This window comes from Nycticebus coucang, chromosome 4 (genome assembly GCF_027406575.1).
Source record: "Nycticebus coucang isolate mNycCou1 chromosome 4, mNycCou1.pri, whole genome shotgun sequence".
Classification (NCBI taxonomy): domain Eukaryota; kingdom Metazoa; phylum Chordata; class Mammalia; order Primates; family Lorisidae; genus Nycticebus; species Nycticebus coucang.
In genome coordinates, this window is record NC_069783.1 from 105,048,523 (window position 1) to 105,061,981 (window position 13,459).

At 46.3% G+C, this 13,459-nt stretch overlaps 2 protein-coding genes across 7 annotated transcripts in view; one reads left to right on the forward strand and one right to left on the reverse strand.

The window, feature by feature from the left end:
- The window catches only part of ANKLE2 (ankyrin repeat and LEM domain containing 2), a 35,002-nt gene extending 32,116 nt beyond the window's left edge, over window positions 1-2,886 (forward strand). For both annotated transcript variants that reach the window (XM_053587560.1, XM_053587561.1), the window contains exons 12-13: window positions 1,337-1,468; window positions 1,868-2,886. In XM_053587560.1, coding sequence (XP_053443535.1) covers window positions 1,337-1,468; window positions 1,868-2,087 — 352 coding nt within the window. In that variant the 3' untranslated portion in view covers window positions 2,088-2,886. The remainder of the gene's footprint in view (window positions 1-1,336; window positions 1,469-1,867) is intronic.
- PGAM5 (PGAM family member 5, mitochondrial serine/threonine protein phosphatase) lies at window positions 1,485-13,442 on the reverse strand. Of its 5 annotated transcripts, none has more exons than XM_053587594.1 (6): window positions 13,195-13,442; window positions 10,847-11,025; window positions 9,417-9,542; window positions 9,231-9,319; window positions 8,971-9,104; window positions 1,485-1,635 (listed from the first exon to the last, which is right to left on the reverse strand). In XM_053587594.1, exons 1-6 carry the CDS (start codon window positions 13,383-13,385, stop codon window positions 1,503-1,505), a joined length of 852 nt encoding a protein of 283 aa, XP_053443569.1. In that variant the 5' UTR covers window positions 13,386-13,442; the 3' UTR covers window positions 1,485-1,502. The 5 variants fall into 5 exon arrangements, with proteins under 5 accessions (XP_053443569.1, XP_053443571.1, XP_053443568.1 ...); XM_053587596.1 differs by having other exon boundaries at window positions 1,490-1,635; window positions 8,971-9,127; XM_053587593.1 differs by lacking the exon at window positions 1,485-1,635 and adding an exon at window positions 6,485-7,521 and having other exon boundaries at window positions 8,971-9,101.
- Window positions 13,443-13,459: the final 17 nt, after the last annotated feature.

Below are 13,459 nucleotides of genomic sequence, written 5' to 3' on the forward strand. Positions count from 1 at the left end.
TTAAGGAAGTAAATGCCACCAGAATGATTGGATCTATTCTGAGAACTTCATTTGTTTTTAAAAGAAATAGCATCTTGGGCGGCGCCTGTGGCTCAGTGAGTAGGGCGCCAGCCCCATATGCCGAGGGTGGCGGGTTCAAACCCAGCCCCGGCCAAACTGCAACCAAAAAATAGCCGGGCGTTGTGGCGGGTGCCTGTAGTCCCAGCTGCTCGGGAGGCTGAGGCAAGAGAATCGCTTAAGCCCAGGAGTTAGAGGTTGCTGTGAGCCGTGTGACGCCACGGCACTCTACCGAGGGCGGTACAGTGAGACTCTGTCTCTACAAAAAAAAAAAAACAAGAAATAGCATCTTGGGGACAGTCTCAGTCTTCCAGCTGACAAAAGTACCCAGCCTCCTGGTGTGGAGTACTCTCCGAAATTGGAAATATGCAAAACATTTTATTTAGTTTTTTTAGAGACACAGGGTCTTGCTCTGTTGCCCAGGCTAGACTGTAGCGGTTTCATAGTTCACTGCAACCTCAAACTCCTAGGCTCCAGTGATCCTCCTGCCTCAGCCTCCCAAGTTTCTAAGACTACAGGCACCTGCCATTATCCCTGGCTGATTTTTATATTTTTTGTAGAGACTTTTTTAGGGGGGTGGGGGGAGACAGTCTCACTATGTCACCATCGATAGAGTGCCATGGTGTCACAGCCCTCAAACTCTTGGGCTTAAGCGATTCTCTTGCCTAAGCCTCCCAAGTAGCTGGGACCACAGGTACCCACCACAACGCCTGGCTACTTTTTGGTGCAGTTGTCATTGTTGTTTAGCTGGCCCAAGCTGGGTTTGAACCTGCCAGCCTTGGTGTATGTGGCTGGCGCCGTAACCACTTTGCTGCGGTGCCGAGCCAAGACTAACTTGCTATATTGCCCAGGCTGGTCTCAAACTCTTGGCCTCAAGCATTCCTTCTGCCTCTGCCTCCCTAAGTGCTGAAATTATGGGCATGAACCACCCGCCCAGTCCCTAAACCATATTTTAATAGCAGGGTGGATCTTGCTACCTAGAGGACCCAGATCCTAGAGGCATCTTCTCCCTGCCCCTCCTATACTCTCCTTACTGGAGAGTGCATCCTCATCCACCTCCCTGGATTTGGGAGACTCCTCCCTCTGCACACTGCCCTGTGCGTCCCTAGCAGCGTAAGATCCTGGTGATGGTTTGCTGTGTATGCTTAGGCCAGATTGCTTCTTGCACATCATTCTGTCTGTATGCATGTTCTTGAGTTAACACTGCAGTGATATTTTAGCAGTCTTTTTTTTAAAAAAACAAAGTTTGTTTCTGCCCTTTTATTATTATGCATTTTAGAGAGGAGCCATCAAAACTAGATCGAGATGTCCTGGCAGCTCTTGAATGTGTAGACATTGACCCTCATCAGTACCCAGCTGTCCATAGATGGAAGAGTGCTGTCCTGTGCTACTCTCCCTCAGACATGCAGAGGTACAGTGGGACCCTGGAGAACCATCTGAGCCTGTTACAGGGTAGCTGCTGTAAGATAGCTTCCGGAATGGTCCAATTCCAGTTCACATGAAAGTATTCGTGGCTCTTCTGTGACACTGGCTATTCCATTAGTGGGGCTCATGTGTGTAGCTCCTCTGGCAGGGACTCTGCACAGAAAGAACAGGTCTCCATTTGGGTGGAAAAGTGGAATGGGTTTGCTGCAGACAAAACCAGAGCAGCCAGGGCTCACTCAGGGTCACATGGGATTCTTGTGGAAAATCCATGACAGTTTACATTTTCCAGCGTTCAGGGTTCTGAGGTTCAGAGGTGCCTCTCTCTGTGGGCTCTGTTCTCCCTGACTGTGCCTCTGTGCTAACAGATTTTTCTTGGTTTCCTTAGTTGGCCAAGTCCTGCACTGAAAGGAAAGTTCAAGTGTCAGCTGCCAGATCTTGGTTGCCCTCACAGCTGCAGTTCAGGAAGAAGTCCTGCTGGGAGCAGCCCTGGAAGACCTGGCCATACCACCTGCTGCCCTGGCCTGGGCAGCCCTGGGCACTACAGCCCCGCATGTGGGAGTCACCTTCGCAGGATGGCACGCTTGGCCGAGCTTGCTGCCCAGTAGGGTTGGTGCTCACTGCTAAGCTCTTGTTTTGCTTTCATTTAAAAGAAAGGGTAATATGTTACAACTAAAATTTCACAAAAGATGACATTCTGAATAACTTATTAATCTTCACTTGGAGAGTGTAAGAATTTTAGAAAATGTAAGTGTTCTATGACAAATTTAGGTTTCTGGTATTTTGGAAAAGGTTATAATGAAAGCAAACTCAGATACAAAGTTTTTGAAAAATGTCATTATAGTAATGGTACAGACTCTTTAAGTAGATTCCTAGGCTTGAAATGTAACAGAAGAAAGGGTGTGGAGGCAGTTTACTGACAGTTGGTCATGTGCTTACTTAGGACCTTTGAGCAAATTCTCTGGCAAGAGAGATGTCCCACCGTGCCTGCACTTATCATAACTTTTTGTAAAACAACATTATTGTATGTCATCTGGGCTTTTCCTGGTGCCTCCTAGACTTTCTGATAAAGGATGATGCCAAAACCCCTCTTGGTCTGCCAGTTGACCCCTGTGGTTTAGACAAGGGAGAAGGTAGAGGGCAGGGAGGTGGTGAACCCACAGTATGTCTCAGACTAGCAGTGAAGTTTACAATTTGGGTTATTAAAAACATCTAAATTATTGATCAGAAGATAAAAGTAGCTTTTCTCATAGATAAAATCTTTTAGCCATTGGGAGTTATGCAAATTGTCATACAAAATTCACCAGCAATAATAAGGTTATTTGTTTTTATTTTTCACCAGTATTTGAGCTTTCAATCTACTTTATTTAGTTGATGTAATGATAATAAAATAATCTGTAAATTGTACCCTAGTTTTGAACTTTATTGTGAGGATTTGCTGAGCATAAATTATATGGCTGACTATATGACATGTATCCTTTATTTTAGAATTCATTTCAGTTGGAATTTCTTTTATGAAAGAACATTGCATTACAGTGCGGAAACCAGAAATTTGAATCCCATTTCAGTTCCTTGTAATGCTTATTGTAGCTTTTACCCCCTGGAGAGTCTGTGCACAGTCTGAGGAACAGGAAGCAAGATACAGCACTATGTGCTACCAAGATTCCCAATAATTAACCAATAGCTGCTCATACACAAGCAGTATTTTGTGAACATTTCCAGTGTTTAATCCAAAAGGAAAAACTACCAATGTTTTTGCTAACTTCAGTGCCTTTTGTAAATCATTTTTAATTTTCCTGAACTGCTTTTCGAGAATATGTAACAATACTATGTAGGTATAAGATTGCTTTTCATTTGTAAAAATTCTGAATTGAAACTTGTGTAAAAAAAGGTTATTTCAGCCAAGCATGGTGGCAGGCATCTGTAGTCCCAGCTACTTGGGAGGCTGAGGCAGGAAGATCACTTGAGCACAAGAGTTCAAGTCCAGCTTGTTTCTTTCAAGTGATAAGAGAGACAGGTTAGGAAAATAGAAATCAAGATTTAGATTTTACTATTCAAAACTGTTACACAGGGTGTTTTCATTTGTTGTGTAGCAGACAAAATCTAGATAGAAGAATCAACAAATTCTATTCTAAAAAGAAATAGCATTTTAAAAAGGTGTCTTTGTTCTCAAAAGAAATCGGAATATGGATATTATATTCATACTGATGGATCTGTTTTCTCTAGAATCTTAGCATATTGTCCTGTATATAATACTGTAAATAATTCAAATCAAAATTAAAATGGTTGTTTCTGCCCTACTTTTGCAGACTGCTGCTCCTATTTCCCCAGTTTCAGGCCTTCTTTATTTCTCCTCTGTATGAAGTGGTGTCAGTCCCCACAAATGCACTGTTACTTCTAAGCCTTCAGAAAGCTCTTTCACCTGTGCCTGGCACTGTGCCTTTTTTAGTAAAATCTTAAGTAGTATTTTAATCTGAGCACTCAGATTTAATTTTTAGCTCCTTTCTTAAGCACAGTTGTGAAAAACTTCCTATCAGTTAAATGAGCACAAATTTAGTAGCTGCATTTAGCATGGGAATATTTTTTTGTGAGTTAACAATTGGCACCCAGAGTCTTCAGTTTGAAGGAGGTGATGCCCCTTAATAAATTGCACTTGGTTATATTCCTTTCTAACTTAGCTCAAAAGAAAATATTTTGGTGGGCCAGACGTGGCTCATTCCCAGCAATCCTGAGAGGCTGAAATGGGAGAATTGCATGAGCTCAGGAGTTGAAGACAGCCTGAGCCAAGAGCAAGACCCTGTCTGTATAAAAAATAGAAAAAATCAACCAAGAATGGGGGCACGCACCTGTAGACCCAGCTACTTAGGAGACTAAGGCAGGAATATTGCTTGAGCATGAGTTTGAGGTTGCTATGAGGTAGGCTTAAGGCATAGCACTCTAGTTTGGGCAAGAGAGTAAGACTTTGTCTCAAAAAAAAAAGGGGGGGGGGGTTTCCACATTAAGGAAAATCTAGGTTATAATTGCTTTGTGTTCTTAGAACACAACAAATCAAACACTGAATTTCTGTATAACTTTTTAAAGTCTAAAGCAGGCGTCCTCAAACTTTTTAAACGGGGGGGCCAATTCACTGTCCCTCAGACCGTTGGAGGGCCGGACTATAGTTTAAAAAAAAAAACTATGAACAAATTCCTATGCACACTGCACATATCTTATTTTGAAGTAAGAAAAACAAAACAGGAACAAATACAATCACACCGCCTCATGTGGCCCATGGGCCGCAGTTTGAGGACCCTCAGTCTAAAGCCTAATATCACATCCCTGACTTCAAATTTAATGTAAGCAGCACAAGAGTTTTCTTTTTCTTTCCTTTTCTTTTTTTTTTTTTTTTTTGAGACGGAGCCTCAAGCTGTCACCCTGGGTAGAGTGCCATGGCATCACAGCTCACAGCAACCTCCAACTCCTGGGCTCAAGCGATTCTCCTGCCTCCGCCTCCCAAGTAGCTGGGACTATAGGTGCCCGCCACAATGCCTGGCTATTTTTTGGTTGCAGCCGTCATTGTTGTTTGGCGGGCCTGGGCTGAATTTGAACCCACCAGCTCAGGTGTTGGCACCTTAGCCACTTGAGCCACAGGCACCCAGCCAAGAGTTTTCTCACTTTACTGCCCTCAGTAGAGTGCCATGGGATCACACAGCTCATGGCAACCTCCAGCTCTTGGGCTTACGTGATTCTCTTGCCTCAGCCTCCCGAGTAGCTGGGACTACAGGCGCCTGCCACAACGCCCAGCTATTTTTTTTGTTGTTGTTGCAGTTTGGCTGGGGCTGGGTTTGAACCCGCCACCCTCGGCATATGGGGCCGGCACCCTACTCACTGAGCCACAGGCACCGCCCCAAGAGTTTTCTTTTTAAGGTTTTTACAGAAGTATTTGAAGATTGCTGGGTCACTAGTGGCTTGCTATTTGTTGATTAAAAAAACAAAATGCTGGCCAGGCACAGTGGCTCATTCCTGTAATCCCAGCACTTGGGAGGCTGAAGTAGATGGATTGCCTTAGCTCACAGGTTCAAGCCCAGCCTGAGCCAGAGTGAGAACCGTCTCTAAAAATAGATGGGTGCTGTGGCGGGCGCCTGTAGTCCCAGCTACTCAGGAGGCTGAGACAAGAGAATTGCTTAAGCCCAAGAGTTGGAGGTTGCTATGAGCTGTGATGCCACTGCACTTATGAGGATGACATAATGAGACTCTGTCTCAAAAAACAAATTTTTTTTCCTGAGGTCTCCCTTCAGCCTGTCCTTTAGATTAGCTAGTGTATCCAGATAGACCATAGGATGTTTCCAACATGAGTTGGGTTCACATCATGAACCTACAGCTATGATGGGGAGAGACAGGAAAGAACCCTGGGGTGGGGGATCAGGGTCGGCTACTTTGTGGTTATTACCCATTACAATGCATTTTGCTTTTCAGCAAACCACCTGCCAACACTGCTGTGCTACCTGGGTGTCCATGGAATACATGGTCTGGCTTCTAAGCCCCAGGCTCCCACCTATTCAAGACCTCTGGTAACAGAGGAGCCAGGGCCCTGACTTAAAGCTAAGGTTTGTTTTACCGTGCTATCCCAGTTCACTAAGGTGTAGTATCAGGAACTAGGTTGCCCTTCACACTGTCCTAGGAAGCCATGGTCATGATCTTGGGTGCCCTTCTCGTCTGAGGTCAAACACGAATGTGCCTATTATTTATGTGTTGGCATGGTCTCTTGCCTGTAAAAACTAATTCTAGAAAATAGTGCCTGGTTGCTATGGCTGTGGTCTCTAGACAACCATCTGTTAGGCGGTCCTGGCCAAGGGCACAGAGAGGTCTCCAAGCTGCTGGGGCCAAGTCCTCCAAAGATATCTGGGTAGATACTCGCAAAACTATGAGCCTGTGGAACAGAACTTTTTGGTAATACCACTCCTGTTGTCACACTGCACAGTTCCCCATTTCTTTAAAAACAGTCACAATTAGTAGTTTTTAAAAACCAGTAAAATTTTATTATGTATTTATTTCCAAAGTAGACAGAGAAATAGATCAAATATCCCAGTTCTCTTGATTGCAGAAAATGTTCATAACCACTTCATAGAAATTGTACTATTTTTCCTAAATTAACAGAATATTTGGAATAGATACATCAGGGTTAAGTATTTTAATCCATAAGCATTATAGATTAACCAGAGGCAAACTAAGATTGAGCTGTCAGTCTGGGATAGTTAACTGAAACTGGACCCCCTACTGGGCTATAGCCTGCACCTCTCCTTGAGACCAGCACAAAGGTAAGGGTCCCTCACCTGTCCAAGTTTACCTGTGTACCTGATAAGTCCCTGTGCCTGCAAGTCTTAATAAAGTAGGTGATCAGATGCAACAATGTCAGGATCTATAACTTTGAAATGAGAAATAGGTCTTCAAAGCAAGAACCCAGTTGAGGAAAATCTAATGGACAAATATTTACGTGACAAAGGGTTTTAAGCAATCAAAGAAATGTACAAAGTGAAATGAGTTGTGAACAGACCCTCAGCTGTCCTCCTGACAGGAGCCTGAGGGTTGTCCATAGTAAGGGGCTCAGTCAGGCTTCATTCAGTCCCCAAAATAGGCCTAACTTCTGAGGTTTTTGCCTTATAACCCACATAGTTATCCTGGCAGATCACAGTATGTTAGAAAACCCTGCAAAGAAGTCAGGCCATCGGATCCAAATTTTTCCCTTTGTAGCCAGAAATACCCAAATTGCAGCATTTTAGATATTTCTGCTTTTCTGCTGACCTCTTCCTCAGAAACAACATATAACTGCAACATGGCCTACACAGGGAAGACAGAAGGAACACCTGGAGCCAGATCATGAGCTGAGGACGAGGATGGAGTCTTGGGGTCCCTCAGGACCTTGTGATCATGTCTGGGGGCATGAACCCTGTGTCCCCAAGGGTCCTGAGTGCTACTCGGCCATTGGGTCGGATCACCAGGTGGGTGATGCTGCCGTTGTTGAGGGAGAGACGGAGCCAACCTTCTGGAGGAAACTGCAGTGCTCTGAGATCAAGGAAGAGAAAGAACATGCCTGAGCAAGACAGGCTCCTTAAAATAGGGTGCAGCAGGGGATGCTCTGCTCCGTGCTCAGACAGGGCCAGAGGCTGGGAGTCTCAGCAGAGCTGATAGCCCCCTACAAAGCTCTCAGAGCACACACTTGGTGCTGGGCCCCACAACATTGGTTAAACCTTCCCTATCTTCAGGAGTTATCAGAGGAAAGAGCTGCCTGAGATCAATGGCAATTGATGCATCAAATAAAGGAACTGTCCCTTTGGTATGACTCCAACTCAAAATGTGTACATGAGTCAGATCCATGGTAGTTTCTCACAAATATGTGTAACTTAACTTATGCTTTTCCTGTATAACAACAAGGGAGCAGAGAAACAGTGCAACAGACATATTTCTGGAAATCTGTGGTGTTGCCTCCCAGAAGGGACAGTGCAGTGACCCATGGCTCCATGGCATTCTTTCTGCCCTTTAAAGTGCCAATTACGCACAGTTATTACTAGTGGAGCTCAGTGCTGCTCTAACCTCCCCATCACTGGCCACCCTGTGCCTTCGTGCTGCCTCCATAGCCGGCAGGGTGCCCTTCTGAACTGAATAGCACAATGTGATGTCATGTGCCAACTGGTGACCACCCAACTTTCCTCACTGCACTTTATCTGACACAGGTGAGCTCTACTCCCAAATTTCCAATTATTTTTTTGGTACATTTTCAGCATTGGAGTCACCTCCTAGTGACCGTCATATAAACGCAGGAATCACAGGTACACAAAGGAGTAACTGTGACAGCTTGAGGCAAACACCATAGCTCTGAAACCATACCTCCTCCCACCAACAGCCTGAGAATCCCAGCTCCCCACATCCTTGTTTTTCTGGGGCAGCTGCCCTCCAGGCTATAGTGCTCCCCAACATCCCTGGGTTTCTTGCTAGGACTACACATGAGATTCTAGAGGGAAAGCCACCATCCCCAATCCTAGGGACAGGCCCAAGAAAAATGCGTGCAGAAACCCAGGTCCTGGCTCCAAATGGCATCACTGATAGTTCTGACTTGTCCCATTACTGTCAGCCTTGTCCTTATTAGAAGAGAAACCCTCAGCTACTGAAGCCCAAACACTTTCCTACATCTATGGCAGAGGGTCAAATTCTGCATTTAGTGAGATTGTTTGAAACGTAAGTATGTAACCGGCCTTGCCACCGAGAGGCCTCTGTGACATGGATGCAGCCCTGGTGTTCCTTGGAAAAGTGGCTAATTCCAGGACTGTGGCAGAGAAAATACATCCCGAGCCTGGAACACCCTGTGGTCCCAGAGATACCTAGGAGCCCAAAGAACATGGGGCCCCCTTAAAGGGGCAGCCTGTACAGCCCACAGAACAAAGTGAACATCGACACACTACTTTTCTCTAAGTCAAAGATTATTTCTGATCAAGCACAGCCTGGCCAGTGCCCTACCTGCACACGATGTAGCGGATGACGTTGGCATGACAGATGAAGATTTCATAACTGTCTTCCTCCTGTTTAGCATCTGCCCGATGGATGTAGTTCCGGAAGGCAGCCTCAATCCGGGCTCCATCTTCGTAATACTGCTGGGGGCATAGTTAGGAGTCGTCTGTGCGAGCACATGGGCAACACCACTATCAGGAGGACAGATCTGTGACTGCCTGGGTGGCCTGGGGATATCGGGCATGTGGGCTGAGCGAGGGTATACTTACCACAGCTTCTGGCTTCCAGTGGGACACTGGTGGGTCTGGCTCAATGGGGGCACCCTCCCGCAGCAGGTCTGTGCTGACCTTGCAGACGCCTGGGGAGAAGCAGTGGAGCGCAGGCACTGCTGTCACACATACAGCTGGCATCTCCACTGAGGAAGAGCCCCAGGCAGCCTCATGCAGAGCACTCACCTGGTAGGTGTTTGCAGATGATGTCAGTAGTCTCCACCGCGCGGGTCATGGAGGAGTGGACAATCTTGTTGAACTTCAACCCCAAGCTTGCAAGTCGGAGCCCAGTGAGTTCAGCCTGCTCACGACCTTGAGGCAAAACACACTTCAGAGTCATGTGTGCCTGGATCTCTCCTTTACCTACAGCTGAAGCCTAGCTAGACACCAAGTAACCATCCTCAGGTCTCCGCCCCCATGGGGCTTGAGCCTGACTGGGGCCCAAGCATCCACCAAGTAAAAGCACAAGGCAACCTAATTTTCAAACTCCATAGTGTAAAAACACATCTGATCTCACTGATAACAGTGACCCACGTGATGAAAACAACTGAGCATCTCAGTGTTACTGAGACTGGATGCAAGTACAAATGCATTTTGTCAAGTGTTTTAGCTGCTAGTTGAAAACATCCTCTGCAAGTCAGTTTCCATTGGATGTGGTGACATCTGTATACCTGCTTCACTTCCTACTTGTGCCCAGGAAGGAGCCAGCAGCAGCTCTTCAAGGGAAGGGCAGTTTGCTGGAGCACAGGCCTGTTAACCCTTTGACCAAACATGCACATGAATGGGTAATATCCCATTCAAATAGATTTTTAAAAATTTAAACACTACCTCACACTACCCTGCATTTCCTTCTCTAGGAATGTCTCCTATAGACAGCCACATAGAATTCTGCACAGATGAAGGTGGAAGGACATTCCCAGCAGCACTAAATGCAGCAAGAAACCAGTGACTGTGGGTCTGTCGGGGACAATTGGGTCTCATCTGCTCAACAGAACCTCATGGTGTGGATGCCAACAGATCTGAAAGTGCCAAATGGAAGGATCTTCAGCAGTAAATTCAGTCAGGCAAAAAGCAGAGAGCACAAGGTATGCTGCTTTCAGGCACCCCAAGGGAGACTACAAAGCCTCTGCTAGAATTCACTTTGAATTTGATGCCTATCACAGTAATTTTTAAAAGTTAAGAAGAACATTTTTTTTTTTTTGTAGAGACAGAGTCTCACTGTACCGCCCTCAGGTAGAGTGCCGTGGCGTCACACGACTCACAGCAACTTCTAACTCTTGGGCTTACACGATTCTCTTGCCTCAGCCTCCCGAGCAGCTGGGACTACAGGCGCCCACCACAACGCCCGGCTATTTTTTTTTTTGTTGTTGCAGTTTGGCCGGGGCTGGGTTTGAACCCGCCACCCACGGCATATGGGGCCGGTGCCCTACTCACTGAGCCACAGGCGCCGCCTAAGAAGGACATTTTTAAAAGCCTATCTCCTGTCCAAGTTCAGTTGACAATCACTGATAATGACAAAATCTCTGACCCCAGCTCAAGCAGGCCCAGCATCCCAAGAACCTGTAAGAAAGCTGACCAAGGGGTTCATCTTGGGATGCAGGCTCCAGCCAACATACCCAGTGGGGTTAGAGTGCGGTCCTTTTCCAGAGAGCCGTCCACATGGTACTGGGAATGTCTGATGAGGAAGATGTGCCGTGTGGCCTTGGCTTTGCAGTGGTCCAGCTTAGATGCCAGTTCTTCTTCTCCAGATTCCACATTCCTCTTCCGCAGATTGATCAGAGACAGGGGTTCCCGCCTAATGTTGAAATACAAATGATACGTCTTTGTGACCTCTTTTCCCAAGTCACCACTAGGTATTTCTGACAAGATGGTACTTCCAAATTGTCAGACTAATTTGCAAGAGCTCAAGGGAGAGGCCAGAGCCCTCAGCACTGCCCTAGAGTCCAGCCTCTCAGAACACACTCCACTCTGTATCCTGCAAAGTCAGCTCTAGGCCTGTTTTGGGTAGGCAAAGCCTTTGTGCAACTTATGTTCTAGCGGGAAGTGGCAGACAATCAGTAAGAGAGAAAACAGACAATCTAGAGCATGATCCAAGGACATGGTGAATAAAATCAGGTAAAAGGATGGAGAAGTGGGAAGGAAGTGTCCATAGGGTGGCCAGAACAGTTTGGCTAACGGTGACGTTTCACCAGACCACAAAACTGCATTGTCAAAGAGTGGCCACTAGCTACATGGCTATTTAAAAAATAATTAAAATTAAATACAATTAGCGCTCCAGTTCCTTAGTCACACTAAGCACATCTTAAATGCTCACTTGGGGTATGGCTACTACACTGGACAGCAAGGAAGAAAACATTCCTATTAACGCAGAGACCTATTCCAGAGCTGCTGGAACATGAAGGAAGCCTATCTGGTGAGGAGGAGCTGAGTCGGCTTCTGGTGGCTCACAGAGCTGAGGCTCCTAAGTTAAATGTGGGAAAGCCCAAGTTGAACCTGCCAGAATTTGTTCAGCTGAGACAGTTGTGAAAGAGGAAGTTTTGGAAGGGTACAATGGTGCTTGCAAGGGTTATGTGGACTGTGCTAATCTGGGGCACCTGTTGTACAGCACTGGCAGGTCTGGGAGAGCCAGAAAAAACATATGGGAACTATAGGCACAGAGACAGATATCCACAGACTACATGACATCCCAGAAAAGGCTGTTTAACCAGATGAGGCTCTGGAACTTTCCAGCATGGACACATGGCACACAGAAGTGCCCCCATTTTAGGACTTAACTGCAGTGGCTCATGCCTTCTGTCATGAGTCCTTCCTCAGCCTAACAGGCTCAATTCTCTTCTTCCCCACCAGTATTCATAAATCTAAACATGACAAGCAAACACAGAACTTCAGCTTAAAAATGATGACACTGGATTCAACTATTGGTTTTACTTCAGGCAAGTTCTTTAGCCTCAGGAGTGAACTAGTTTCCTTAAACAGGCCTAAGAAATTCAGAATATTGTGCTAAGTTTTAAAAACGAGGGTATGACTCCAATCTATCATGAGGAAAACATGAGACAAATACTAAGGGACCTTCCACAAAATACCTGACAGGACTCCTCAAAACAGTCACCATCATCAAAACAAGGGAAGTCTGAGAAACTGTCACAGACAAAAGTAGCCTAAGTAGACATGACTAATGTGGGATCCTGGAACAAAAAAATATTAAGTAAAAACATTTTTTAAAAAATCTCAACAAAGAAAAAAATAAAAATAAATTAAAAATCTCAACAAAGCATGAACTTCAGTTAGTACTGTATCAATATTGGGTCATTAGTTGTGACAAACGCTATAGTCAGTGTAAGATAATAATAAATTAGCTGTGGAATAAAGGAGTCTACTTAATCTTTTATTTTTCTGTAAATATAAAACTATTCTAAAGTTTATTTTTAAAATTAAGTGTTAAAAACAATGACTAATACGTGTACAACCCTGGTAACAAGTATTAGTTCTGTGCAGCTTTTCTCACGCTCTCAAGGGCGGTAAGGACCGTCCCACAGTGACCACTTCCCTCCTCCGGAGCTGCCCCATCCAATAGAAACACAACGCCAGCAACAGAAGTAATTTAAAATTTTCTAGTAGTAACATTAAAAAAGTAAAGAGAAACAGGTGAAATTTCAATATCTCACTTTATTTAATCCAGCATACCAAATATGCTATCATCTCAACACATACTGAGATGCACTGCACTGTTTTAAACATGTAACGAAACTAAAATCGCTCTCCCGCATTCACGCGCGCCATTTGCAAACGCGCTACCAACCACCTGCGGGGGCCAAGCAACCCGAAGCGCAATTTCAGTCGGGCCCCTAAGCCACGCACCTCCGAGATTCCCCAGGCCCGGCCCTACCCGACCCTGTGGAGACTCCCAACCCGGGTCTCCGGCCACGCCCCGCGAGAACCGAGACCGCCACGGGCAGAGGCGCACCTGTCCCAGTTGGGATCCCAGAGGCCGGGCCCCGAACGCGTGTCCCCCGCCCACGCCGGCAGCTCGGCCGTACGCGGCTCCGCGTCCCCACCCGCGCGCTGCTTCCCCACCGCCACTGCCGAGAAGAGCACGGCGGCCGATCCCCCGGCCAGCCCGCAAGCCGCCAGCTGCAGCGCCTGCCGGAACGCCATGCCGCCAGTTGCCCGCCGGCCTGCGCAGGCGCTCTCGCCCCGACCGCGCGCCGCGGGGTACACGCTGCCCGCAG

What these genes read in the sequence shown, in the direction of transcription:
- PGAM5 (XM_053587591.1), bottom strand. Translation starts at nt 13,385, where the DNA reads ATGGCGTTCCGGCAGGCGCTGCAGCTGGCGGCTTGCGGGCTGGCCGGG. An exon ending in CATCTGCAAACACCTACCAG is followed by an intron (nt 9,320 to 9,416) that starts GTGAGTGCTCTG and finishes GCTTCTCCCCAG; the next exon opens with GCGTCTGCAAGGTCAGCACA. An exon ending in ATCCGCTACATCGTGTGCAG is followed by an intron (nt 7,522 to 8,970) that starts GTAGGGCACTGG and finishes CCTTGATCTCAG; the next exon opens with AGCACTGCAGTTTCCTCCAG.